The sequence below is a fragment of the Cyprinodon variegatus genome, unplaced genomic scaffold (assembly GCF_000732505.1).
Source record: "Cyprinodon variegatus isolate N-32 unplaced genomic scaffold, C_variegatus-1.0 Scaffold287, whole genome shotgun sequence".
NCBI classification, from domain to species: domain Eukaryota; kingdom Metazoa; phylum Chordata; class Actinopteri; order Cyprinodontiformes; family Cyprinodontidae; genus Cyprinodon; species Cyprinodon variegatus.
Window position 1 is genome coordinate 947,731 of NW_015150740.1, and position 25,881 is coordinate 973,611.

Below are 25,881 nucleotides of genomic sequence, written 5' to 3' on the forward strand. Positions count from 1 at the left end.
CCATAAAATTTTTGCATTTAAGATTAAAGAAACCTTTGTGTCTGTCAATATGCCTTATCCAGAACTCCTTAAGTGGAAATATTTTAGTTTCACCTGGTAAAATCTTCTTAAAGGAAACTTTCACTGATTATTAATCGATTAATCATAAAAATATTTGACAAATTAATCGATTTGCAAAATAAACGGTAGTTGCAGCCCTACTTCTTTTGCTAGAATGTTCCAAAACTGCACTTCCTGAATGGCCTACACTCATTTCTGGCTGCTGCTCCTTTCTTCTGTAGGGTGTATGATGGAAAAGGTTGCCTTAAATCAAACACATCAACAAACTACTGATGGTTCATTTATCTCTAACAACTTTAACTTATAAGCAGTTATGACTGGAAAAGGCAAAAGCAACCAGAAACTGATTTATGATAAAACTATTTATGATAAGTTAATAACTTATAACAAACAAACTTAAAAGTAGAAGAAATAAAGGCCTCAACTTAAAAACATTTTTCTAACAGTGGCTTCATGTAGCTCATACTTACTATTCTGGGAATCTCTTACAGGTGTGCAGCTTCCAGCACTGCTGTCAGGTAGCACCTCCTCTTCATGACCGTCAGCGTTATCCACTACCACAGAATTAGACTTGTTGTCACTTTTGCTGTGAGGCGGCGCTGCATCTTTGTCTGCCACGTTCTCGCTTTTATTCTCGCTCTCATTGGCAGCTTCAACACTCAGAGTTGAGCCTGAAGGGAGTGGGTTCGTCTGTTGAGTCCTCTGAGCAGGAAAGGTGTTTTGTTGATCACTGGCAGGAGCGAGTCTCAGTATTTTTTCCCTCAGCAGCCCCACCCTCCGAGGTTTTTCGTTCACATCATTATCCACCAAGTCTGAAGAAAGATGCTCAGCCCCGTCAGCGATGTCATCTGACCTCTCTTGCAAAATACCACTGCTAACAGCCTCCTCAGTAGGCTTCACCTTCCTGTCTTTGGCTTTACAGCTGATAGAGGAAAAGGCTCTTTGAGATTTACCTTTGGGGGATTTCACCTTTTCACCCATTTGATCCTCCTGTCCATTTATCTGCCTTTTCTTCTGTGTCCTTTTCTTTTTCTTGGAGTGATCTGTTTCAGAGCTAGTGAATTTATGTTTGGATAAGGTGAAATCAAACATATTTTCCAGGTTCTCCAATCCATTTTTTAACAAGTAAGCATGAAGGGATACTTTAGAACGGAATCTCTGTCCACTGGGACTGAAAAAACAAAACAAAACTATTGATTAGACATTTGACTATATAAAAGTGCAAATCACTAAATTAAACTTTAACTGAAAACGTATTTAATATCAGTTATTCAAATTTTAAAAGAGGATCACATGTATAGATTAATTACACTTAGTGATTTCATGTTTATTTTTTCTTAATATTGAAAATCAATGCTTACAGCAATGAAAACCCAAATTGTTATTTATTCAAATATTTTATTCTTAAATAAGATTCTAAATACTTGTCTATAATAAAAAATTAAAGGTTTGTAAAATACAAGATGAATAAAAAGAAAGTTGTGAAAGTAATAAAGAAAATACATGGAAATGAATAAGCACGTGAAAGAGGTTCATGAGCGTGTGATTTCCCATTTGCCACTGTTCTCTTGAATACATCACAGCTGCATCATGAGTTTTTTTTCACAATGGCCACAGAGAGAAAAAAGGTAGATATTAACAAAACTTATTCTGCATGCAGTTCAAGAGGCGCACACTCTTCATTTGTTTGGTTTTACCATTTAAATGTATACATCTACAGAAGGGCAATATAATAATAAGTCATTGCTGTTTTATTTTCATTTCACTGTATTCTTGTTCTTCCATAGTATTTGAAGCTGATTAGAAGTAAGCACTAACAGAAGGATCTAAAAAATACTGATACAATTTTCAATATTTTCACAGTTTCACAAATAATTAAAAAAAAAAAAGTAAAAAAAGTCACCAGTTCGATTTTTAGCCATTATTTCATTGGACCTGTGCAGCTACAACACTGATAAAAAGGGATAATCTATTACAGAAATTTTTAGTTATGCCAAACAACTGTTATGGGAAGGACTATCGGCTTTACAGCTGTTGAGCTGACAGTTAATAACAAGAAGATGAGAATACTACACCCCTAAATGTAAATAACCAATGAAGCACATCCTCATTAATCAGCTGATCACCTTCACTTAAACAGCATTTATAGTTATTCATATTAACTGTATAGCTAATGGACAAGCTTTCATGGGTATGTTTTATTGTGCACATTTTCAAATCACACTTTAACACCAGTTAACTGTCCATTAGTATCCGTGGATATAACTGGGGCGGGGCTACATCTTTTAAATCGATTAATCTCTTGATTATTTTATCGATTAACAATCGGATAGCCAAAGATTCTTTAAAGAAGACTTCTCACTAAATTAAACCAAGTAAAACTCAAACAGAGACACACACCATTCATGCACACACACACACACCTAAGGAGAATTTAGAGAAGCCAATTAACCTAACAGTCATGTTTTTGGGCTGTGGGAGGAAGCCGGAGTACCTGGAGAAAACCTACGGATGCTCAAGGAAAGCGTTCAAACTCCATGCAGAAAGGCCTCAGACAGGGAATTGAACCCGAAACCTTCTTGGCGCAGTGCTACCCACTGCTCCACTGAGCAGCCCTTTATAATACAATTCTTGAAATAAATGTATAACATTTTTTCTGTTGTCTGAGATGCATTTTAAATGGTGGTTAATCCACCAAGTGTGTGAAATGAATTTAGGAATTCATTAGGAACAGGAATTAAGCAATCACCTAATCATGTACACGTCCAGCTTTCCTGCAGTCTTGCCTGTTTTCCTCTGCCTTACTTCTCTCATCCATCCATGGGGCAGCTCCTCCTGCTTTTCCTGGACTTCCATGATTTCCAGCTCATTTTCACAGAGCCTCCCGGGATGAGGATTTTTTCACATTTTCTTTGCAAGTGTCTTAAAATGAAAGCAAAAACACTTTTGCATTAAACGTAATCTATTTGCATTTTGCTATTATTGTCGTGCAACAGCAAATAATACATTTCAAAAGAAACCTCCACCCTCTTTATATAAACCAGCTGCTTGTACCAGAACATCAAATAAAAGGTAAAATCGAGCAGAACAATGTAAACCAATCTCTTCTGATGCAGACAGTGTGGAGAGGAAGCGTCTGCAGGAAGTCGTCAGCAGGTCTGAGTCTGCGCAGTGAGGGCAAACCCTGACGTCACCAAATCCCAACTGCAATAACTTGTTGATTTAAAGAAAGCCATTTGGTTTCCCACATGCTTAAAATCTGAAAATGAGGCCACATGAAAAATGGAAAGAGTCGGTTCGTGAACGGTAAGGGGGTCTACGTTTTTATTTATTTAGTTTAACCCTGCTCGATAGCTGGCAGGCAATGCTAGCTGCATAGCAACGGTGGTTGCTATGTCAACTCCAGCTAACGCCAGTTAGCATCTTAGCTAGCCGTTTATCCAAGGAAGATGATGTTTATTATAAATAATCCCTTATGGAGGCGTGTTGTTTGCCACGGCTATTATTTCAACGAGACTTCTTAAATTATGGGAACCATTCATGGCAATTTAGATGGCTTTTTGGGATTGTAAGGTTTATTTCTACGTAGCTGCGAAATGACATTTTTAAATATAATGTATCATGTGATTTCCCTAAGTTTAAATGTTTATCCAAAATGTTGATGTTGGTCTGCAAATGCTGCAGCCCCACTGGAAAACGTTTTTATTTCCAGACCATAAAAGAGATTATGACCCCTCATCTATTTTTGATGTGTTTTAAATGGCTTATAGCTTTAATCTATTTTGTTGTTATTTTAAATCTAGTCAGATGTTATTCCCTAATTACCCATTTTGGAAATTCTCTAAGTAACTGTCTCACAAAAACCACAAATTATATCTTTAAAAATGATTTTTTTCTTTTTTTTTTTTTTACATTTACCCTCATATAGATACATATTTTATTTACAATAAGAACCCAGCTTTAATTTACATTGGCATATTTCCATTAATTTCATCTTTTTTCTATAAAACTGTTTAAGAATTTCATTATAGACTTAAATTGTATCACATTTTTTTCTGCTATTTTGTTAAGTATCTTAATTATATTGAAATAAATGGGTCATTGACTTGGGCTGCATCCTGATATGAACATTCATAGTTTAAACCATTGATTCCCAAAGTTGGGGCTGTGGCCCCATATGGGGTCGGGAAATAAACAAGTTTGGGGTCCTGAATACTCAATAGAAATTAAAACTAAACAGTAAAATTGTCAGTGAACAATTTTTTTGTTTAAAGATAAAAAATCAGCTGTAAATAGACATAACTAAATACAACAGCTTTTTATTCTTTCTTGGTTTTTTTTTGTTACCGTCATACCAGAGCTTAAAAGATGTTTTAGAGATTATTTTTCAACCAGTAGTTTGTGTTTTAAGTCCATTCTACTGTTATGTGGGTCAGAAGATGACAGTTTGGGAACCTCTGGTTTAAACTCTTTGGGGGGGTTGTTTAGTAAGGATGTTTACATTGCTTCTTTGCATGCTCAACATACAGTGGCGGAAAATAAGCTCAAAACATTCTCAGGGTCTTTTAGGTGTCCTTCTTAACATTAAAATTGCAATATATGTGATAAATGGCACCTCACCACTGTTCCAGATCAACCAATCGATCTGCTAAAAATAAACTGTCAACACCGTTTTCTCTCTTGCAGTGTTTATGACCTTGCATTCAAGCCAGATGGCAGCCAAATTATTATAGCTGCAGGACAACGTGTGCTGGTAAATCTCACCTTTTATCTTTGGCTTGCAAAGGATATCTCTGCAGAATACATTATTATTACAAATTATGGCTTCTGTTTGCAGGTCTGTGATGCTAAAGATGGAACTATTATCCAGCCTTTAAAAGGACACAATGGCACAGTGTACTGTGTGGCCTATGCGAAGGATGGTACTTGGCTGCTTTTTAGTTTGTATAACTAAGTCTTCATGCATCTTACTTACTTTCATCTCATTAGAAGCCCTGTTTTTTTCTGCAGGTAAAAGGTTTGCCTCAGGATCTGCAGACAAAAGCATCATCATATGGACTTCAAAACTGGAGGGTATTTTAAGATATACGTAAGTGAGTTTTAGACTCTAAAATGTTCTTTATATTTGTAAGTAGTGACATTTTACATTTGTTTTAATGTATTTATATTGGGGTCATTGACTTAGAACCTATGAGCACCTTTTCATTTCAGTTTGTTTATACCCCAGCAATTAACATGTTTTTTTTTTTTTTTTTTCAAATAAGATTCCTTTTCATGTCTTTAATATACAGTCCATTTCAATCCAAATTAAGTTTAAATAAACCTGATGCATTTCCATACAGTTCAGACTTGCAGTCAGGTTCAGTTATCATTAAGTTACAGTTGATAAACAGGTATCTACCTACATTGTAAACATGACTTGCAGAAATGGAGAAGGTGAGTTTGTTTTCTAAATAATAGCTTATATCTGCTTTTTAAAATCTTGCGAAAATAAAATAATCTATTGATCAGTTGAAAAAGCCAGATTTCAACGGAGATAACGCTGAAGGAAGTTAAAGACAGACAACAAAAGTTAACGACTGTATAAAAAAATAAAAAGCCGGGCATTTATGAATGGAGATTTAGATTATGTTTAATTTCCATTTGAGATAATGTCAATATTTTCATATCAAATAAAACTGAGTTGAAATGTAGCCAAAAGGTTCAAGAATTATCTAACAAAGTGAAGAAAGGATGGTAACCTTTGACCTATCAGCTGGCCTCACATTTAGTCAGGTTAGAACTGCCACCTCCTCTGGTTTTATTGGCATATAAATAGACTAACACTGAAGTTTGAATAAAAACAAATACTCAATGAAATTCCAATCAGACTGAAAAGTCATGTGCTCATTTGTACTCAGCCTCCTTCACAGCAATGTTGTTAAATAAAATCTAGGAAAGCAATTGTACAGTGTACATAGGGTAAAACAAAACAAAAAACCTGACAACACTACAATTTAATTAATGCTGTCATCTGTTTGTCTGTCTATCTATCTAAAGGCTACTCTGCTAAATTGATCAGTCTGACTGCTTTCTTCAATAATATTCTAATAATAAGTTTGCAAAAGTTTTATTAAGATTTTTCCTTTTTTACAGAATTTGAAAGGGAAAGCTAAAAAATACACCAGGTTCCAGACAGAACATATTGACAAAGAATATTTATTTAATCTTAAATGGAAACTAGTTACTCTTTTCAGGTGTTTTTTTTTTTTTTTTGGCATGGCCAATAAAGTAATAAATAGGACTATGCTAATTATGGAGGAGCTGCAGAGATCCTCAGGTCAGACAGGGACGCTGTTATTAATGTAGTGTACAGATCTGTCCTATATAGAAAAGTTGTGAAGAAGACCATTGTTAAAAGAAAGACATAAGGACTGGTATGTACTGTTTGCTATGAACTATGAAGAGCAGAAAAGAAAACATTTAGAATAATGTGCCTGGATCAGAAGAAACTAGGACTGGGCAATTAATGGATTTTTATTGATTAATCACATTCTTTTTCTTATGAAAATAAACATTTTTGGGAAAAATTTTTTAGATTTTTTTAAATTCATCCACGTTTTTGGCTTCCATAACTCAGGTCTAGTGGGATTAGTTCATCACTTTTCATTCTTATAACTGATAAACTAGCTCCCTGAGTAATATCACCAGCTGCAAACATTTATTTTCCTTGTGTCTTCATTTGTTTTTCAAGCCTGTTTCACACCTTTCATTAACCTTTAAATTAGGTTCACCTCCCAGAGGGGATAATTGAAATAAAAGCGAGTTTTTATTATTTATATTTTTTCTAATGAAACTTAAGTGAGAAAAAAAATGATTAATTGGATTTGGTAGGGGAAATAAAATCTGAGATGAGATTTTTAAGCTATATCGCCCAACCCTAGATAACTTTATGGCATTCATGCAAAACATGGAAGAAAAACTCTCTTTGCTTACCTTCTTTTAAATTCCACCATTATACTGTTGATATTCTTCCTTCAGCAAAAATGAAAGATGGAGCTAAATAGAGGGCTATCCTGACAAAACCTTTGGGGATTTAGTTCAAAGATTGCTCATTTGTTAAAGCATCAAAATCAAAATGAGAGGTCCACAATTTTAAAAAATCTGGTTTATACTCCCTTGAGCCTTAAGGTGGCACTAAATGTGTGGCAATCATCCCTAGGGAACAGGTATATGTACATGGCCTTGGGAGGACCTTGGAATAACATTATCACTTATCACAATCCAGCCATGCTGTTGAGAAATGTTCACCAAAGCTTTATTTCAACTCTACGGAAAACTACCTAAACCCTGCTGAATATCCTGTTATAACCCATGTTCCAACTCATGTTTTAACCTGTTCTGTTTCTGCTTGCTCATTTAAAACAGAAAATTAGGTTATATTATTCATAGACAACTTAAAAGCCTGAGTTGGTGTTAATATGGAGGAAAGTTAGTCTCCATGAAAGGAATCATAGATCTGATTATACAGGAATACTTTTTATTTTTTATTTGACATGTTAACTTGGCTGTCTACTTTTATATTCTTGTACACTGTGCGTTCTTCTCATTCACTTTTCCTATTTTGTTGACCTTCTATGTAGCCACAATGATGCTATCCAGTGTGTCGCTTACAACCCAGTCACTCACCAGCTTGCTTCCTGCTCATCTGGTGACTTTGGTAAGTGTACTCTAAGTTAAAGTAAATAACTTTACTTTAACTTGAAATAAAACCTACTGATATGTGAAGGAGAATCATTAAGAGAGCGTGATCTGTTTATTTCTTTTTTTAGGCTTGTGGTCCCCAGAACAGAAATCTGTAAGCAAAACTAAAGTGAGTAGCAGAATAACGTGTTGTGGGTAAGTAGTCCATCTACCGTCCTGAAACACTTTTTACATTTTCCTGCATTTCAACTGTGCTTCAGCCAGAGTTTGCTTAAACTTTAGGTGGACCAACGATGGGCAGTACCTCGCCCTTGGCATGATGAATGGTGTGGTGAGCATACGGAACAAGAATGGAGAGGAGAAGGTTAAAATAGAACGTCCAGGAGGATCTTTATCCCCTATCTGGTCCATCGCCTGGAGTCCCTCCAAGTTAGTAATTCTTAGTTTTTACAAAATAACATCGGTAAGAAATGTTTATTCCTTTTATATTTCATCCATTCTTTGCTGACATGTGTTAGAGATACTGTGGATTAATTTGATTAAAGTTATATTTTGTTGCTGAGGCCAGCAGATGGCAGTAGTTGACACAAGAGTGATTGAACTGTGAGATATTATGATGTTCATTTGGATGTGTCTCAATTTTCTGCCACCCCCCTTTGCCAAACTCAGGAGGAATCCACTTACTGGGTTCTTAAGAGATTAATAAAGTGATGCAGAAATAAATAATGTATAAAGTTCGTTTAAAGTGTTCAGTGATGGATTGCACCAGAATTATTAACAATTCAAGAATTCATAAAGTATGTGAATTATAATAATTCACCTAAAAGTGAACATGAGATTTGATTTGGGGAAGGGATTTAGTTGTCTTAGAATTAAAGAGCACATTTTTGACATTATGTTACGGTAGATCTAATTATCATGCCATATTTAACTGTGTCCTGACATTATAATGCTATTAAGTTGAAACCCGAACAAAGCTCCCCATTGCTGACTGTCGCATACAATGGAAAATCTCGAATGAAAACTGGCCGCACTTGTTTTCAGTGTCATCATTACTTAACTAACCAAAGCCCCTATCAGCACAAAAGACTATCCTTAGCACTTATGGCTAAGCTGTTTTTGTTTCACAGGGATGAACACAATGACGTGCTGGCTGTGGCAGACTGGGGTCAAAAGCTCTCCTTTTACAAACTCAGTGGACAGCAGGTGAATATCAGCTATCTTCGTTGTTAAACCCTTTCCTTAATTACTAATAATTACCTGATAGTTCAGACCTGAATTTAAAAATGATATTTAAGCATTTCAGTAATTGGGTAAAAAAAAAAAAAAAAAAATCATGCCTTTTTTTTTCTGTCATTGATTTATTTTATATCCAGCAGCTTTTTATAGATTTTCATTTTCCTGATTATGCCCAGAGAGTTTGCCAGCCAATAAAGTACAGTGGTTCTATGGTTTTTATACCAGGTATTTGTAGGCACAGCACAGGTTTTACAGTTAAAATCTACAGTTTGCACCACCAACGTGGCTGATTTTTTTTTTTTCATAATCCCTTTAAATAGAACGCAACTCAATGTTCTACTGCATTTTGCACCATATTTATTTATTTCGCACTGCACTGAAACTTCCATATCAATGCCTTTTGCACCATGACTTTAAACTGGGTTTCCCTTTCTCCTACACCGTCTACATTCCTGATCACTGCTGCATTTTATAAATTGTAATGTTCATTTCACTGCTGTAAGCTGCTCATTCACTGTCTAAAAGCTGTATGTATCGAAATTTATTTTTGTATACACTGTGTGTACAACATGACAATAAAGTCTAAGTCCAAAATGACCCTAATAGTCAAATTAAATGCAACAGTTAATTTACTCTGAACAAAATGGTTTATTGTCCTCTAAGCAACAATCCAACCCAGGTGAGACACCTCTGACACATCTCTAGTTTAGGGCTGGATACAAAAACACAAGGAAAACAGCAAATTTTCACCCAAATGCTTAAAAAGCCTTTGCTTAGCTCTCCTTTTAAAGCTGTTTTTATTGTGTTGCTGGTGCACAGTTTATTCATATTTATTCCTTTCACTCATCTTTTCAGTTATCATTTTTTATTTATTTTTTTAACTTAATAGATCTCACATTGGAGAAATTTAGGTCTGCATTTAACCCATCCCCTTGGGAAGCGGTGGGCTGCCATTGTGCGGTGCCCAGGGAGCAGTGTGAGATTAAGCGTCTTGCTCAGGGACCCAGAGTGGCAGCCTGTGGGAGTGTGGCTTGAAACCCAGAACCTCACAATTCCAAGCTCTGTGCCCTAACCAATAGGCCGCCACTCCCCATGAAGTCATTATAAGCTTTGCTGCTGCACCGAGTAAAATACCTGCTTCTTTAGCAGTTATTTTTGTGTCTCATTTTCCATCTGTTATCACATATGTATAATATAGAATTTTTATATTTGAAAACAATTTTATGGGTTTTATGGAATGCTTTGCACACACAAGTCTTAATTTATTTTGTATTAGCTGTAAATACTAATAATCCAAATTACGGTAACATGAATGATTCCCTCTGTTTGTAATGTATTATGCCTAACTGGTTTCAATTTTAGTCAAACAACTGAACTTTTCTATGAAATCAAATTTGATAAAATGCTCCTCTACATGCTGCGTATTCAGAGGCAGATGATCTATATTTGTACTGGCCACATTTCCACAAAAATACAGGCAATCTTTAGCTGATCTGGAACAATATCTGACATGGTTCAACATTGTCAGAGATTACTACATAGAAAAACTTTAATACAGTTTAGAATCAGCTGTAATCGGACTGTTGTGGGTCTTTTGAAAGTGTATCTATACACTAGAGCTGACCCAGCAAGGGTTTACTGACCTACTTCCAATCACTGCTTCCTCCTCGATTCCTTGTAGCTAATTTGGTCAGTATGAACTTAATCTGCACTGTTTGTTTTCCTCCAATATAAGGTTTTATTATTGTTGTCTCCTTATTTATCGACTTAAATGAACATTCTGTTATGATTGCAACATAAGGGATTGCTCACAATGCAGAAAATAAGCTGTGATTGTCTTTTTTTGCTCACTGGGGAAAAAACCAAAACAGATGGATAGGATGGAGAGAGCTGATAGGATGCTGCACAAATTGACTTTGAACTCTAATACAATAGAGGCTTTTTAAACCAGAGACACTCTTCTTTTTTTTTTTTTTTGTCTTCCTTTTCATCAGATTCAAAGGGGTAGTTGAATGTACTGAGGACTTTGAAGTTTGTCAGCCCAGACAGTGGGAAGTGCTAGCTCGGACTCTGAGCAATAAATACAAGACATGCTCGTTTTATCCCTGTTTCTAAAGTGCTTCTCTCTCTCTGTCCTCCTTAGATTCGAAAAGACAAAACTCTAAACTATGACCCTTGTTGCATCAGCTACTTCTCCAAGGGCGAGTACATTGTGATGGGTGGCTCGGACAAACAGGTGTCCCTCTACACTAAAGATGGAGTGCGGTTAGGGACCATCGGAGAACATAAAGCATGGGTGTGGACATGCCGAGTTAAGCCCGACTCCAACTATGTGGTGGGTCCACAGCACATGATTCCTCTACGAGGCCTAACCTTCCCTGCCCTTGTGTGGTAATGCATGTCACAGTGAAAGAGATACTTTTTCTTTTTTCAATTGTGAAAGCACCATTTTGAACTACACAGATACACAATCTTTTTCGTTTTACAGTCCCTCTTTTACAGCTTTTCCTCTCACTATATTTAACTGAAAGTGATGAGGCACACAGGAGAGAATTGGTTCCTGGCAGATTCTCGCAGCTCTGTAGTATAGAGGCTTTAACAACAGGAACATTTTCCCACTCCCTCAGTCTTTTCTTAGAGGTGTTAATAGGATGTACCGCTACATTGTTGTTTCTTATCTAGGTGTGTGGCTGCCAGGATGGGACCATCTACTGCTACCAACTTAACTTCACCACAGTTCATGGCCTCTACAAAGACTGCTACGCCTATAGAGACAGCATGACCGATGTTATCGTGCAGGACCTCATCACTGAGCAAAAACGTAAAGTTCTGTTTGTTATTTGTGACTAAAGTGATGTTAGGAAACTGTATTAGATAATTATGTTGGATGTGATTTAGGGTGCGTGACCTCGATCATATGGAGACATAACTACAGACTCGCCGCACAATACATTATCTTTGGAGATTGTTGTTTTTTTGGGATCAACTGAATATTTTGAAAATAATTTGAATTTAATTGAAAATTATTTATTGCATAGCATTGTTTTCATGTCCAACTCGGTTCCTACACCAGCTGGAAAAGTTGGAACTTTATTCAGTCCAAATGTTTTTGGAAAAATCAAAAGAAATGTAGCTCTGTCTAGTTAAAAATTTAATATGGATATTTGTAAAATCAGTCTGGAAACTTGTGGGAATATATGTGCAGGATATAAACACTGTCTTAAAAAATGCTTTCTAATATATGTTTTGAAAACATTTTTTCCCACATTGTTATATTTCCCCAGTGAGAATCAAGTTCTGTGAACTGGTAAAGAAGATAGCCATCTATAAAAACCGCCTCGCCATTCAGCTGCCTGAGAAGATCAACATCTGTGAACTCAAGGAGGACAACTCCTCCACCCTGAACTACAGCATTAGCAAGAGAATCTGCAAGAAGTTTGAATGCAACCTGCTGGTGGTCTGCTCCCAGCACATCATTCTCTGTCAGGTCTGAAGTCTGTTTTCCAGAATCCATGAAAAACTGAATAAAAAAAAAAAAAAACAGAAAAAAATCAAATCTTTCATAAAGCTTTTTTTTTTTTTTACCCATCTGCTTTCAGTTTTGCTTCTTTTGTAATGAAAAGTTCCCTTCCTGGGCTTTTTTTTTGTGCTCAGACCCAATTCTTCTTACCCTAGTGGCTTTACAGACATTAGGACACCATTAAGATGATGAAATCAGACCGAATCAGTGTTAAACCATTTAAAGTCAAAGCTACACGACTCAGGATTGAATTGCTGCTTCCCCACATGTTTCTGCCGATCTTGCACAAGGGCCCCAGCCGTACGTGTGTTCCTAGATACATGTGCAGCACGTGTCTCTCTCTCCCTTCTGCAATCCTCTTCAAACTGGATAAAAAAAGACAGTTTGGATTGATTGGAAGGGTTGGGGTCTGTTAAAGCAGTGGGTGTTTTGTGGGGGGATCCCTCTGCTTTTCGTCTGTATGTTTGACAGCGTCTGGTAGGGCGGAGGGGCGGCACTGAGGTTATTTCCTTTCAAATTTGTCTAAAGCACAGAGGTGCTTTAGATCTCTCTATTCGACATGCTCATGTTTCATGGCCCAGACAGATCTTAGACCTTATATATGGGCTGTGCATGCTTCTGGTAGATTATATCATTGTTTATCTTTGTAAAATTGCTTCATGACATTGAAACACCCTTTTTGCGGCGTTTAAAAGAACAACATGCTGCAAGTTATTAGACTTACATGAGTTTGTTTTGCTACGATTAACAGCCCATGAAATGATGGACCTAAGACTGTAATTTTTCCATAATGAAACGGTTAGTCGGTACTGTATATGATTGTGGTTTCATGTTACTCGTTCCGCTCTGCACAGGAGAAGAGACTCCAGTGCCTGTCTTTTGCCGGTGTCAAGGAAAAAGAATGGGTGATGGAATCTATGATTCGTTACATCAAAGTGATCGGTGGTCCGCCAGGCAAGGAGGGTCTGCTGGTGGGCTTAAAGAACGGAGCTGTGAGTACTTAGAGACGACGTAATCCCTCACAGAAACTTGGAAACAGTAACAGTTCCATCATGTTATTTCTCTAGGAATTTGGAGAAATGCAAAATGAACTCTGTGCATAATTAATACAGCTTCTTATACAGTGCTTTCCAAAAGTATCCACACCCCTTAAAACTTTGATTTTACATTTGTTTTGTCTTGGTATGCTACAAAATCTAATGTATTTTATTGGGATTTTTACATTTTTTTATTTTATTTTGTGATAGAACAATACAGAAGAGGCCGTAATGATACAGAAAAGGGGGAAAAATGCTTGGTTTTTCATTTTTATGAATGGAATTTTAATGTTTTATGCATTTTTATTTAATGTATTTTACTAAATACTTTGTAGAAACACTTAAGTGCAGATTTAGCAACAATTTCTAGGTGATTGTCTGTGGCAGCTTTGCACATCTAGACACTCAGATTTTCTATCTATTCCTCTTTACCAAACCATGAACACCTGTTTTCAAGTTTGGCCACAGGTTCTCAGTTTAATATGGATCAGAAATTTTAATTTATTCAGGTTTTTTCTGACACATACAAGATATAATCAAGTTTACAATGTAACAATTACTTTGCTCAAAGGCCTTCTAGCTATCATTTTATATGGTACCCTTTACCTAGACTACTGTAACCCATCACTATTCATTGATAGCCTAGACTTTTTTACTTATAAAGTGGCTTGAGATGTAATTTATTGTTATTCTATAGTTAAAAAAGGAGCTGGGTTTAATTAATATCTCTAATCGTCTTTGAAAAACTTAACACTCAGAGCCTTCTTCCACATGTTTGTTGTGTCTCCTACATGGTTTGTAGGTTGAATGTTCATGAATGCAAAGAATTTGAAACTATCATTTTTAAAACTCCACCTTTTTTTTATTCCCTCCAGTTAATGTCAATTTGTTGTAAAAATGTCAAATGTTTTAAAAGCTCTAAGGTTTTGATTACTTTTGCAAGACACTATAAATCGTAAAACACACTCCATCTGCTCAGATCTTTCTTTCTGATTTTTTTGATGTAGATCCTGAAGATATTTGTCGACAATCCTTTCCCAATAACGCTGCTGAAGCTGTCAACATCAGTGCGCTGCCTCGATATGAGCGCGTCCCGCAATAAACTGGCTGTGGTGGATGAACATAACACTCTCTTCGTCTATGACAACAACAGCAAAGATTTGCTTTTTCAGGTTTGTAAAAAGAAGGAGTGAAAACATCCCAAGGATTGTACATTGGAAGATTTCTCATAATAAAAAAAAATAAAATAAAGGAAGATTTCTGAAAGGACTTCATGGGATCAGTTAGTCAGCGCGAAAAAGAAACATGGATGCTTGTTACAGATTTGCATAAACCGCAGGAAGAATTCAATTTAAAATGGTGTCTTCCTGGCTGTTCTTTGTTCCTCTGTCACCTCCACACCTTTGTTTCTGTATATCTTCTCATATTTTCTCTGTAGGAGCCTAATGCTAATAGCGTAGCCTGGAACACCCAGTGTGAGGACATGCTGTGTTTCTCTGGGAACGGCTACCTTAACATCAAGGCCAGCAACTTTCCAGTGCACCAGCAGAAAATGCAGGGCTTTATAGTGGGCTACAACGGCTCGAAAATATTCTGCCTCCACGTCTATTCCATGTCTGCTGTCGAGGTGCCTCAGGTATGTTATACATAGCCTAGATGTAGTGATGGCTTTACATGTGATAAAGGGTTTTATAGCACATCCTTGTTTTAGTGACCAGAATGTCTTGAAGATGTTTTTTTTTTTTACATATTTTTTTTCACATTGTAAAGTCCAGCATGTGACATTTTATCAAGGTTTTATGCGTTAGACCAATCCTACCTCCAACACAATTATCAAGTGAATGAAAATTATGTGAAGCTTTATGTAAATAAAAGAAAAAAAAAAAAAAGGAAAAGAGACAGATTCTCCAACATGAGTTATGCATCTTTGCAGCTTATTGGAGCTTCTTGGCCTCTTCTGTGATTAAGTTTCCCCTTTTCTTGACCGCTCTATTGAATAAACTTCTCTAGGTATTTTGGCCCTACTCTAACAAATGACTGGGGCTTTCACAGAGCAGATGGATAAATATTAAAATTAAATCACACAAACAGACATCATGTAGGTGACTTACGATTGCCAAATGTATAATTCTACTTCACCTCGTTACATTTTCTCTGCCCAGTCAGCACCCATGTACCAATACCTGGAGCAGAAGATGTTTAAGGAAGCTTATCAGATCGCCTGTCTGGGTGTGACAGACAGCGATTGGAGGGATTTGGCCACAGAAGCTCTCGAGGGACTTGACTTTGAAACAGCCAAGAAGGTGAGCCAGACACACAGATTGTCAGGTTAAGTCTTACTATCCCACCCTTAATTAGTAATTTTTACTTAAATTAGTGAAACTAGATCAACATGTATTCTGTAAACCCGTTCACTGTGGATTTCTTTTTATCTGTAAGATGTTAAAGCAAAGCTGTGGATTTTATCCAAGCAGCCAAGCAAACATTGAGCCCCTTTTTTAAAACTTCCCATATTTGATTTAGTTTGTATTTGTTAGAAAGACACATCCACCACAAAAAATCTCCAACTATTTGCACTGGTTACGCTCCATTACAAAATCTGAGAACATTCTTAAAACATATCACTGCAAGTGACTTATTGTTATCGCACTGTTGTTTATAATGAACAGTTCTGTTTAGAAAGAATGAAAGAAAAGAAAGAAAAAGGGTTCTTATGTTCTGCCAACCCTTAAGTTTGTATATTGTAATTCAGCTTTTCCCAAAGTTTGCTTTTGTTTGTTTTTTTTTTTTTGGTTCCATGCAGTCCAAATTGTTCAATTTGGTTGTAGAGCTGTTTTTGACTGAGTCTCAGGAGGAATTTAAAGTGGACCATTTAGAAAAATAGTCGGTAGCTTTAAAGGTTAATTATTATCTTAGCCAGGATTTTAATGAAGCTGAGGCTGGCTATGCAACCAAAATTAAATCAGATGGCAAGAAAATATTAGTTAATGCTGTGAATTTTTTTTTTCTTTTTCAGGCCTTCATTAGAATCCGAGATTTGCGCTACTTGGAACTGATCAGCAGCATTGAGGTAATGTCTATTTATCAGAAAGAAAACTATTCAAAGATCATCTTTTCCTGTCCTTTCATTAACTCATACAGCACCATGTAAAAGCATTAATACCCATTTAGCGTTCTCACATTCATTCATGTTAAGGCTGCAGGTTTCAATAGGTTTTATGGGGATTTTATTTTATAGACTAAGAAAGTATTGCATCATTGTAGATTGGAAAGCAGAAGGTGCCTGGTTTTTAAATTCTGAACAGAAATGAAATTTACTGTGATCTGGTCACAGCTGCAAGTCTTTGTGTCGACATCTAAACTAGAAACCCATGTTTGCAAAATAGCTCCAGCTCAGTCAGACTGGACACCGAGTGTCTGTTAACCTTACTTTTTCAGCCTTGTCAAACATTCTTTACTATCTTAATATCTGTGCTGATTAGGTGATTCTAAATGTGACCTAAATTATTTAGTAATTCCTCTGGCTGTTGAATAGAGTTCTTGTTCCCCTGTGAAATGAAGGTCCACTCCATTTTTTAGTAATTCAGGATTACTCCCTGTTTAAATTTATACGTAGTCCTATCAGTTGTGACCCGCTTTAATGTCCCTGCTAAAGAAAAAAAGCGTGACTACCATCACCACATTTCGCCCTGAAAATGGGAAAATTCATGGGTAATGTATGGTCTAACATTTCCAAATCACTTGGTGCTTTTATAGGCTTATAAATGACTTCTAACTAGAGCACCTTCCTCCAGGTGTTTGCTCTGACATGGCTTGTGACAAACTACAAACAGATCTTCTTTTAGCTTTCTCATTTAACTCTTAAATAACACCGGATTAGTGTGAACCTAATAGTTATTCTACAAACCCATAATTCCCCTTGAGCTGTGAATCTTTAAACTTTCTCAGAGCTACCATAGGCCTCTTGCCGCTCTCTTTGCCATGCCTTTCCATTGACGGGTGGTCATGTCTTGCTAGGTGTATACTTTTCCATTTTTAGATGAGGCACTGAACAATATTCGGTGATGATATTCAGAGCTTGTTTAAAACTTTCAACCACTTTATTCCTGCTTAGTTCCTGATTTCAAGAGTTGTTTTTGTTTACTTAGATTCTCTAACAGTGATCAACTGGATTTATGCTAAGGGTACATTACACTGATGTCAGTTCTTATTTACCAATTAGGTGACTGATTGATTGAGATTGATTGACCTGAATTTTAATACTTGAAGAGGGTTAACATATTCAAACATCAAACTCTATAGATTTTCCTACTTTTTCACAATTATGTACACCTTTTATATTGATTGAAAAATTCATAATTTTACAAAAACTCATTGAAGCTGTGGGTATACACTTAGAATGTGGAAAAAATGCATTTGATACACACTGTGTTGGTAGCGGTTGAAGTGTGGATGTTTGAACATGCACTTGACTGTGTGTCCACTCAGTGTTAATGTTGACTGATTTGTAGGAGAGGAAGAAGCGGGGCGAGAACGACAACGAGATGTTCCTGGCAGACGTCTATGCCTTCCAGGGGAAATTCCGCGAGGCTGCAAAGCTCTACAAACGCAGCGGCCACGAACCAGCCATGAAGAAAGCTGTGAACATGTACGCCGACCTGTGCATGTTCGAGCACGCCCAGGTAACGGAACTGCTTACTGACAAAAACATGTCCAATCACATGCAGCTCAGCTTTTACAAATACAAACAAAAACCCCTGTTTGGCTCCTGCAAGCTTTATGAGTCGAGAACACATGTTTGTTCTTTATTATGTGGAGAAATGCCAGGTTGGGGCCCTGTGCTGTGCTCAGACAACCCCTTTAGCCTTCTCTCTTTCCTCTCCTCATACATCACCAGGAATTATATCATATTTCATCTGAGTAGTAAACAGATGCCACAAAATTCCACAAAAACCATGGCACAACAAAAGAAAAGCTTACATAGTTAATATTAAAACTGCAGATTGAAAAAATATATATATCTATATCTATATATAGATATAGATATACTCTACATGACTTATTCATGTATATTTCTGCATGCATGTGTGTATCAGATTGTATCTGTGTGATGTGGCAGCTGTGTATTTTTCTTGTTGTGTGGCCATCTGGTCGCACAGCCTGTTTGTTTTAAGTAGGAAGGACACCAGAGGGAAAGGCCGAGTTTCTGCCTGATGTTTGTCCGACTGTCTTCCTGCTTCCTCAGACCTCTACAGTTCCAAATGTTTAGTCTTTCTTGCTCTCTGTAAAGATTAAAATTAAGATAGTGAAAGTGACATTATTTTTCAAAGGAAAAAGGATCCCGTCTGGATTTAGAATCTGTACTGTTAGAGCGTAGAAATTTTTATTTACAGGATTTTGCTGAAGCTTTTATACGTAAGAGGGCCTAGTGGTTAAGGCATAGAGCTTGGAATCCTGAATTTCTGAGTTCGAAACCCACTCGAACAGACTGCCACTCTCGGTCTGTGAGTAAAACCCTTAACCCCACACTGCTCCCCAGACGCCCCACGAGGGCAGCCCACTGATCACCAAGGGGATGGGTTAAATGCCAATGTAACATGCTCCCATGTGTGATCAATTAAGTTCAATACCTCTGAAATAATATTACTTTTTTCATGTTTCTAAAGTAAATTTTTATGTATTTTGCAACTTTTTAAAAAGTAATAGACCAATACAAATATATCCCGGTGGTTGTCACCTTTATTCCACTCTGTATTCTCACGAGTGTAATCTTTGTTAAAAAATAAAAAAAGGAAAACAAATTTAAAAGAAACCGTTTTGAAAAGTTTGGTATTCATTCTTTTCCTGCTCTGTGTGTCAACTGTCATTGTTGCTAAGGGACAGAGCGTACTGCGGTTAAAGCAACTGAAGGCTAGACATGTTTGAATGCACAGCCAAAACTCTTCCAGTCTCCTTATTTACATGGACTTCGAAGGACCCAGGCCAGATAGATGCGTCCTTGGAAGATGCAGTCTGTAAGTTCGACTTCAGCCTTGGTTTTGGGAAAGGTTCACACTTTTCATGTGTTAAAAGGTCTTCATTAGCTGTTTTATGAAGTAGATTTAGTGTGGTCAATCTTATGGTTTCAACCGTGTTGACCCTGTTTTGTTGCGGAAACAATCAAATTATATAATCTTTAAAGGTTCTCATGTTAAAATGTACAACTCTCATCAACTATCAAAATCTTGTTAGCTAAAATGCTAATTCAAGCTAGAGTAATTTTTATTGTAAAATGTCCACTGTGTTAACTATGTTAACCTTATTTGGTTAACATGGTGAACACCTACTTAACAGAGTGGACATAAGTATACACCGGACATACGTATATGATTGGTGTATACGACATATATACAGCAGTCGGTGTGACCGGGGCCTGTCATGGCACACATGGACCATCTCTATACCCTTGATTGGGTGCTTAAGGGTTCGTGGGAGTTTACCCAACCAGTTCACATGTGATTTTTGGATCTGGAGAAGGCTTTCGACCGCGTCCCCCATGGTGCCCTGTGGGGGGAGCTCCGAGAGTATGGGGTCCGGGCCCCACTATTCCGGGCTGAACGCTCTCTGTATGACCGCAGCAGGAGCTTCGTTCACATTGCCGGCAGTAAGTCCCAGTCCTCTTCACGGTGCATGTTGGCCTTCGCCAGGGCTGCCCTTTGTCCCTGGCTCTGTTCAGTACCTTTATGAACAGAATTTTTAGGTACAGCCAGGTACTGGAGGGTGTCTGGTTTGGGAACCTCAGGATATAATTTCTGCTGTTTGCAGATGATGTTGTCCTGTCCTGTTATATCTCAAAAAAATCTTAAAATTTTGGATTTCTTTTTTTTTTTTTGGCAGTTCATGACACCCTAAAGGCACCACATTTAAAGAAGGACCCTTATATAGTTGTGTTTTGCTCTTTCTTTTGCATATTTCTTAGCAAAATGACTTCTTCTAAGTCATCGAAAGTAGAGTGTCCTTGAAAAGCAATTTCAAAGTCTACAGATTTCAATTGGATTTTGGCCTTAACTTTGACAAGGCTGTTCTCACATCGCAATAAAGTATTTATGTTAGTTTACGTTAAAAGATAAACCTATGCCTCAATCTTTAACATTTTGCAATCTATAACAACTATCAACCTTCATTTAGTTCTATCCTTCCAATCAATGTTCACCAGTGTTCCTGTCCCTGCTGATGAAAAGTATCCCTACAACATGATGCTGCCACGGGTACATCTGTGTGCATGGGTTCACAGTGTTCCTTATGTAGACCACCATGCATTTTAGTGTCATTTGTCCAAAGTACCACCCTCCATGTTTGCTGTTTCCTGTAGATGCAAGCTGTCCTGTGCAGGTTGAGCTGGAGTCTTTTGAGGGGTTTAGAGGGAATATGAATGCAGGCCACAACTCTCTGATCTTTTTTCTTATTATTCATTCTTTTTCGGATGAAGTGAATGCCAGGCATCATATACATTAAATATTGGTACACACACAACAGTATGCATACATATAAATACATGTACATGTTCCTGCCTAATCGAAATAAGGATTTCTTTATTTAAAAAGAGACAATTTTTATTTTCTATCGAGTTGATATTTTGGGTTGATCTAGAATATAAAGGGTCTGTGATACTGTATTTCTAATGATGTTTGTAAAAATAACTACAAAATGTTTACAATGTTCAACAGGTTATTTGTTTTCATCTATAAAGTCACTCATTAAAACCAAAAAAAGGATATATAGATTCGTTTGCATGATCTGATCATTTCTAACCATACATTTTCTTTGGTTTTTCCTCTGGTACAGGACACAATTAATCTCCTAATAACCAGTTTGGTGTTTTAATTGCTTATGTTTTTTTCTGAAATCATGTATCATAAGTGGTTTTTCAGCTTTATCATGTTGCCTAAGCCTTTTGATTTCTGTTTGCAGGAGTGTGCGGGTGTTACAGACCCAAAGGTCTCCCTCAAGCTAATAACAAAGCAGGCAGATTGGGCTAAAAGCAGCGAGGAGCCCCGGACAGCAGCTGAGATGTATCTGTCAGCAGGAGAACACATGAAAGCTATAGATATTATCGGAGAACACGGCTGGGCTGACATGTAAGTGTCTTTCACTACGGGGGATATTCTCATTCCCTGAACAATATTGTTTTCTAATCAATACATATAAACATATCTGTATATTTATTTCTGGAAAAAGAGTTACTATTGTCTAATTTAAATTATTTTTAAGAGACGAACAGGAGGTTATGGTGTGCAGTCAGTGACACTGTAAAGTGTCTGTAAAGTGACACTCATGTAACAGGGTAGACCTCTAGATTTCTGTTTAGTTGCTTTGGGAGCCCCAATCCTTTCATCTGTGTTACTACAGGTGGATCAGAGGGACTCGGAACAGTCAGAGCCCTTTAACTGGAATCAGATAAAAGTTCAGACTCTGAATGATGAAATTATTTTCAGGGTCTTGAGAACGTCCTCCAGACAAACTACTGATGGTTTAACCTCACCCACCCTACCTGTGTACCTGCCTCCCTCTTGTTATGCAGGCTAATTGGCGTTGCACGTAAGCTGGACAAGGCTGAGCGTGAACTACTGGCAAAGTGTGCGGTGTACTTCAAGAAGCTGGGACACCATGGCTATGCCTCAGAGACTTATTCCAAGATGGGAGACTTAAAGGCTTTTTTGCAACTACACGTGGAGACGAGTCACTGGGAAGAGGTCTGAGACAACTATTTAGCTTTTAATATTAAATCTGATTGACATAATGTATGTAAACAAAAATGTCCTGACACAGTCAAATAAATACAGAGATGTTGGAAATTTACTACATTTAATATTGTTATGAACTAGGAAAAGAATAGAGGAAAGAAAATACATTGAAAAGGATTGTTTATTTACATCTTTTCTTTTAACTATTCAGGCTTTATTTACTTTCACATTAACTTCTTTTTATAATAGGTCACTCAACAAATGTGCTTCCCTGCTTTTGATTTAGATAAATGATGCATGTTACAATAATAACAGTTACTGACTAAAATAACATTGTTCTTTGTTCCCTAACCCCAGTCCCCAAGGCATGTACGTCTGTCCATCCATCTGTAAATTTGTATTAGATTTAACTTATTCTTTACTATGCTAATGGGACAAAACTGACCCGAGGTCAGATGCAGAAGTGTGTCTGAAAAGTATGGAATATTTGACTGGAAAAATGTTTATAAACGCCCAGAAATACAGTAACATGAAACCGTTGTTAATAAAGTCCTTCGTGAGCCACAGCGTAAACTGTATTTTATGGCTTTTTTGGTTTGGCAGGAAACCCCAACAAATAGCTGTGTGAGATTGACACAGTAACCACAGCTGAATGCAAACAACAAGACAACATGTCTGCCCGATTTCCTCAGTTACTGACAAATAAAACCACAGCACCCCCCTGATCGTTAAGGTTCTGATTGCTCTGAGTCCATGCCCAGAATGTGACGAGTTCAAGAAAAAAGTAAAAAAAAAAAAAAGATATATTGCATAGAAAGAGCATCAGCCTATAACTGTATTCTGTTCTCAATCATGTTTCCCCGCCACCACAGATCATGCCGCTTGTATGGAAGGGAAATAATGTGTTTTTTTTAATCCGTCTGCGGTCTGTAATCAAATTAGAGGCACTGCAGAGATTCTAATGGCTGATTAGCATTTGGAATCACTAGAGCCAAAAACAGAGCATCAAATCTTAAAGATTTGGTTCTGGAGTATCTTCTTAATCCCCAGAGAGAGAATAGAGGAAAAAATAGAGGAGGGTGGCAGAGGTGTAGAGGATACTCTGGCTTAATGTGCCTCTCTGAGGGAGGTATGCACCAAGTTAATTCCAGCATATGGACGCCATTTTTCAGTAGTACCAGTTTTAAAAGACTTTTTTGAGAGTTTTCAATCATAAAGTGTTTCTGACTCAGATTATGCCACAGGACACTGAGTTTAATTAGTCACTTTGTACGGCAAATGTTTGTCCACAGGGTCCCACAGCAGCTCTTCATGTCCTGACAATCAAACAGCGATGCACTTGTAGTCCCGACTGAGCCTGAAATCAGCTTTCCTCGTACACTTGCCTTCGTTTTCAGTTAATTGATAATGTTGTTGAAATGTTTTGACTTGAGGTTAGGTGTGTTTTATGGAAAATGCGTGGTAACTTGTATCTCCCTAATGAGCTGCAGCTGGGCCTTTACCTGCCCAGGGGCCATTTAACATTGTTTAGGATCTTCTACCTACTAGCTGCTCTATTAACTGATTTTCTTCTTTTGTCCTCTTGCCTTTCAATGTTCCAGGCCATCTCCCTGGTGAAGGAGCACCCACAGTTCAATTATGACGTCTATTTCCCTCTCGCCCTTTGGTTTGCAGAAAACAGTCACTTTGATGAGGCGCAAGAAGGTCAGAGTCACTTTCACTCGCTCAAATTTGTTTCTGTTATACAGCACATATAATACACGCCTACAGGAATATGTTTCAGTCAACATAGAGTCTACTTTAAGTTGGTTTACATATGGAAGTGATAAAGCCCGTCTGGCTTTAAACACATTCTTTTTTTTTCACTACTTCCTTAAAATTTTCCATATCCCTGTAAAAACATGATCCTCTTTGCCGGAGCAGAGCAGGACACAGCTCGGCTGCTGTTCAGTGAGTGACACGCTTGCTTGGCTCTAATCACCAGTGCTACAAGCAGCTCTGATGATGATTACCAACTCTAACCATAGTCATAATCAGCTCATAGATTTATAATTATAATCTCAGCAGGCATATTTCCTCTCCCACATAATCTTCTTCTGCTCGTCTCAATGTGGGATTTATGGCTGATTGTGTTTGGGCTTGCTTATAGTCAGGCGTTTAGGTAATTGTGTGCGTTTTAGGTTGCCACTAAAGCAGTATTGTGTTACAGTGATTGTAATGTCTCAGATTCTGGCTTGTTTTACGCTCAGTACTCTGCTATTTCTCATTGTCAATCTCAGAAAGGGTTATCATGGCTTAGATCTGCTAAACTGCTTTGTTTTGGGTTTTTTCTGGGACTTTTCATGTAGAATGATTGATCTCTAAAATGTAATAAAATGGGTGGTTTTAACTTCACAGTAATAGTGCTACAAAATTATCAACTACTTATATTTCTATTCATTATGTACCTTTTCCTATCAATTAATAAGTTAATGTGCCCAAGAGGCCTAGTCATGATTACATTTTCTTATTTTTTTGTGACTTTTTCATCAGTCTGATTTAGTTGGAATCAACACTCTTGTACTTATTAAATGTCATAATTTCAATGAGAGAACATTTTTTTTAGCTGATAAGAAAAGGTTAATATGGGGTCCAAAATACCTCACATAAGATACTCAATCAAAGTAATTTTTAAAGAAGCTTTTTAGGGTCCTTTAAAAAGGTAAACAGACTAATGAAAGACTGAAAAAACATTTACTTTAGAACTGACGCCCCCAGAAGTTTACTTTGAAGGATTTTATAGAGATGCTTTGATGAATTTGTTGACAAGTAAATACGCATGCAGAATTACTTTATGTTGGTAAATGAAGATGACAGAACTTTAAATAAACATATAGATTACTAGGGATATAAATAAAACTAAACTAAACCAGACCCCAGTGAGTGAAAAGGGTCAATTTACTGGAGAAATAATTTACATAAATTATTTATTTCCATCTTGATAACATGTTTGTTTTATAAGTTATATCTAGCTGCTGTTAGAGAGTTAAAAAAACAAGGATTTTGTTTCTTAACGGTGCCATTTGAAGATCTTCATTTGCTCCCTAATAAATGTTTTGCTGCATCAAACAACGAGCATCAACAAATATTTATATCCTTAAAAAGCCTGAAAACAGGTTACATTGGTCATTCCATGATATGTAGGGCTGCATATCTCATTTAGACAGTAAACGATGAATGTAGTGATTGATGTTTTGACCGGAAAGATACTCTTGAGATATTAAGATATTATCATATAATAAAATTACAATTATTGGACATTTTTAATGTACTGTAAATGGCTAAAACAGCTCATATAAACTCAACTGAATGCTCAGAAAGGACACTTGAGGAGTTCTGGCTCCACCATCTTTAAGGACGAAGAAGCTTCTTTAATTTTTTTGCATATTTATATGATTTATTGCATTCAAACTCATTTGTTCCCATATTGATATTGTATATAGTGATATTGTGATAATTGAAACATTGTTGACGTTATATGCAGCCCAGCTGAGTCATTCCTTCAGTTTTAGCTTTGTGCTTTTAACCCGTGAAGGCAATACCTGTAGGGCATACCAGGTTCCACTGACAACAATTTTTA

The 25,881-nt window shown here is 36.9% G+C and overlaps 2 protein-coding genes across 4 annotated transcripts in view; one reads left to right on the top strand and one right to left on the bottom strand.

Annotated features, from left to right (window-relative positions):
- Window positions 1-3,208, bottom strand: part of mbd4 (methyl-CpG binding domain 4 DNA glycosylase) — a 7,559-nt gene extending 4,351 nt beyond the window's left edge. The window contains exons 1-3 of one of the 3 annotated variants that reach the window (XM_015383537.1): window positions 3,115-3,208; window positions 2,810-2,982; window positions 531-1,231 (exon numbers count right to left, since the gene is read on the bottom strand). In XM_015383537.1, the coding sequence (XP_015239023.1) occupies window positions 531-1,231; window positions 2,810-2,916 (808 nt within the window). In that variant the 5' untranslated portion in view covers window positions 2,917-2,982; window positions 3,115-3,208. Of the gene's footprint in view, window positions 1-530; window positions 1,232-2,809; window positions 2,983-3,066 lie in introns of all 3 variants that reach the window. The other 2 variants (XM_015383536.1, XM_015383534.1) reach the window with 2 other exon arrangements.
- A 27-nt stretch (window positions 3,209-3,235) lies between these two features.
- LOC107090262 (intraflagellar transport protein 122 homolog) lies at window positions 3,236-23,966 on the top strand (the record flags this gene model as incomplete). The annotated part of the gene is made up of 20 exons (XM_015383544.1): window positions 3,236-3,366; window positions 4,747-4,813; window positions 4,898-4,982; window positions 5,071-5,149; window positions 7,683-7,759; window positions 7,872-7,938; window positions 8,026-8,172; window positions 8,874-8,949; window positions 11,126-11,317; window positions 11,665-11,803; window positions 12,267-12,469; window positions 13,357-13,494; window positions 14,547-14,711; window positions 14,978-15,175; window positions 15,702-15,842; window positions 16,556-16,609; window positions 18,051-18,221; window positions 21,490-21,656; window positions 22,100-22,271; window positions 23,864-23,966. Coding segments are annotated over exons 1-20 (2,482 nt in total), but the record flags the coding sequence as incomplete, so codon positions are not given.
- Window positions 23,967-25,881: the final 1,915 nt, after the last annotated feature.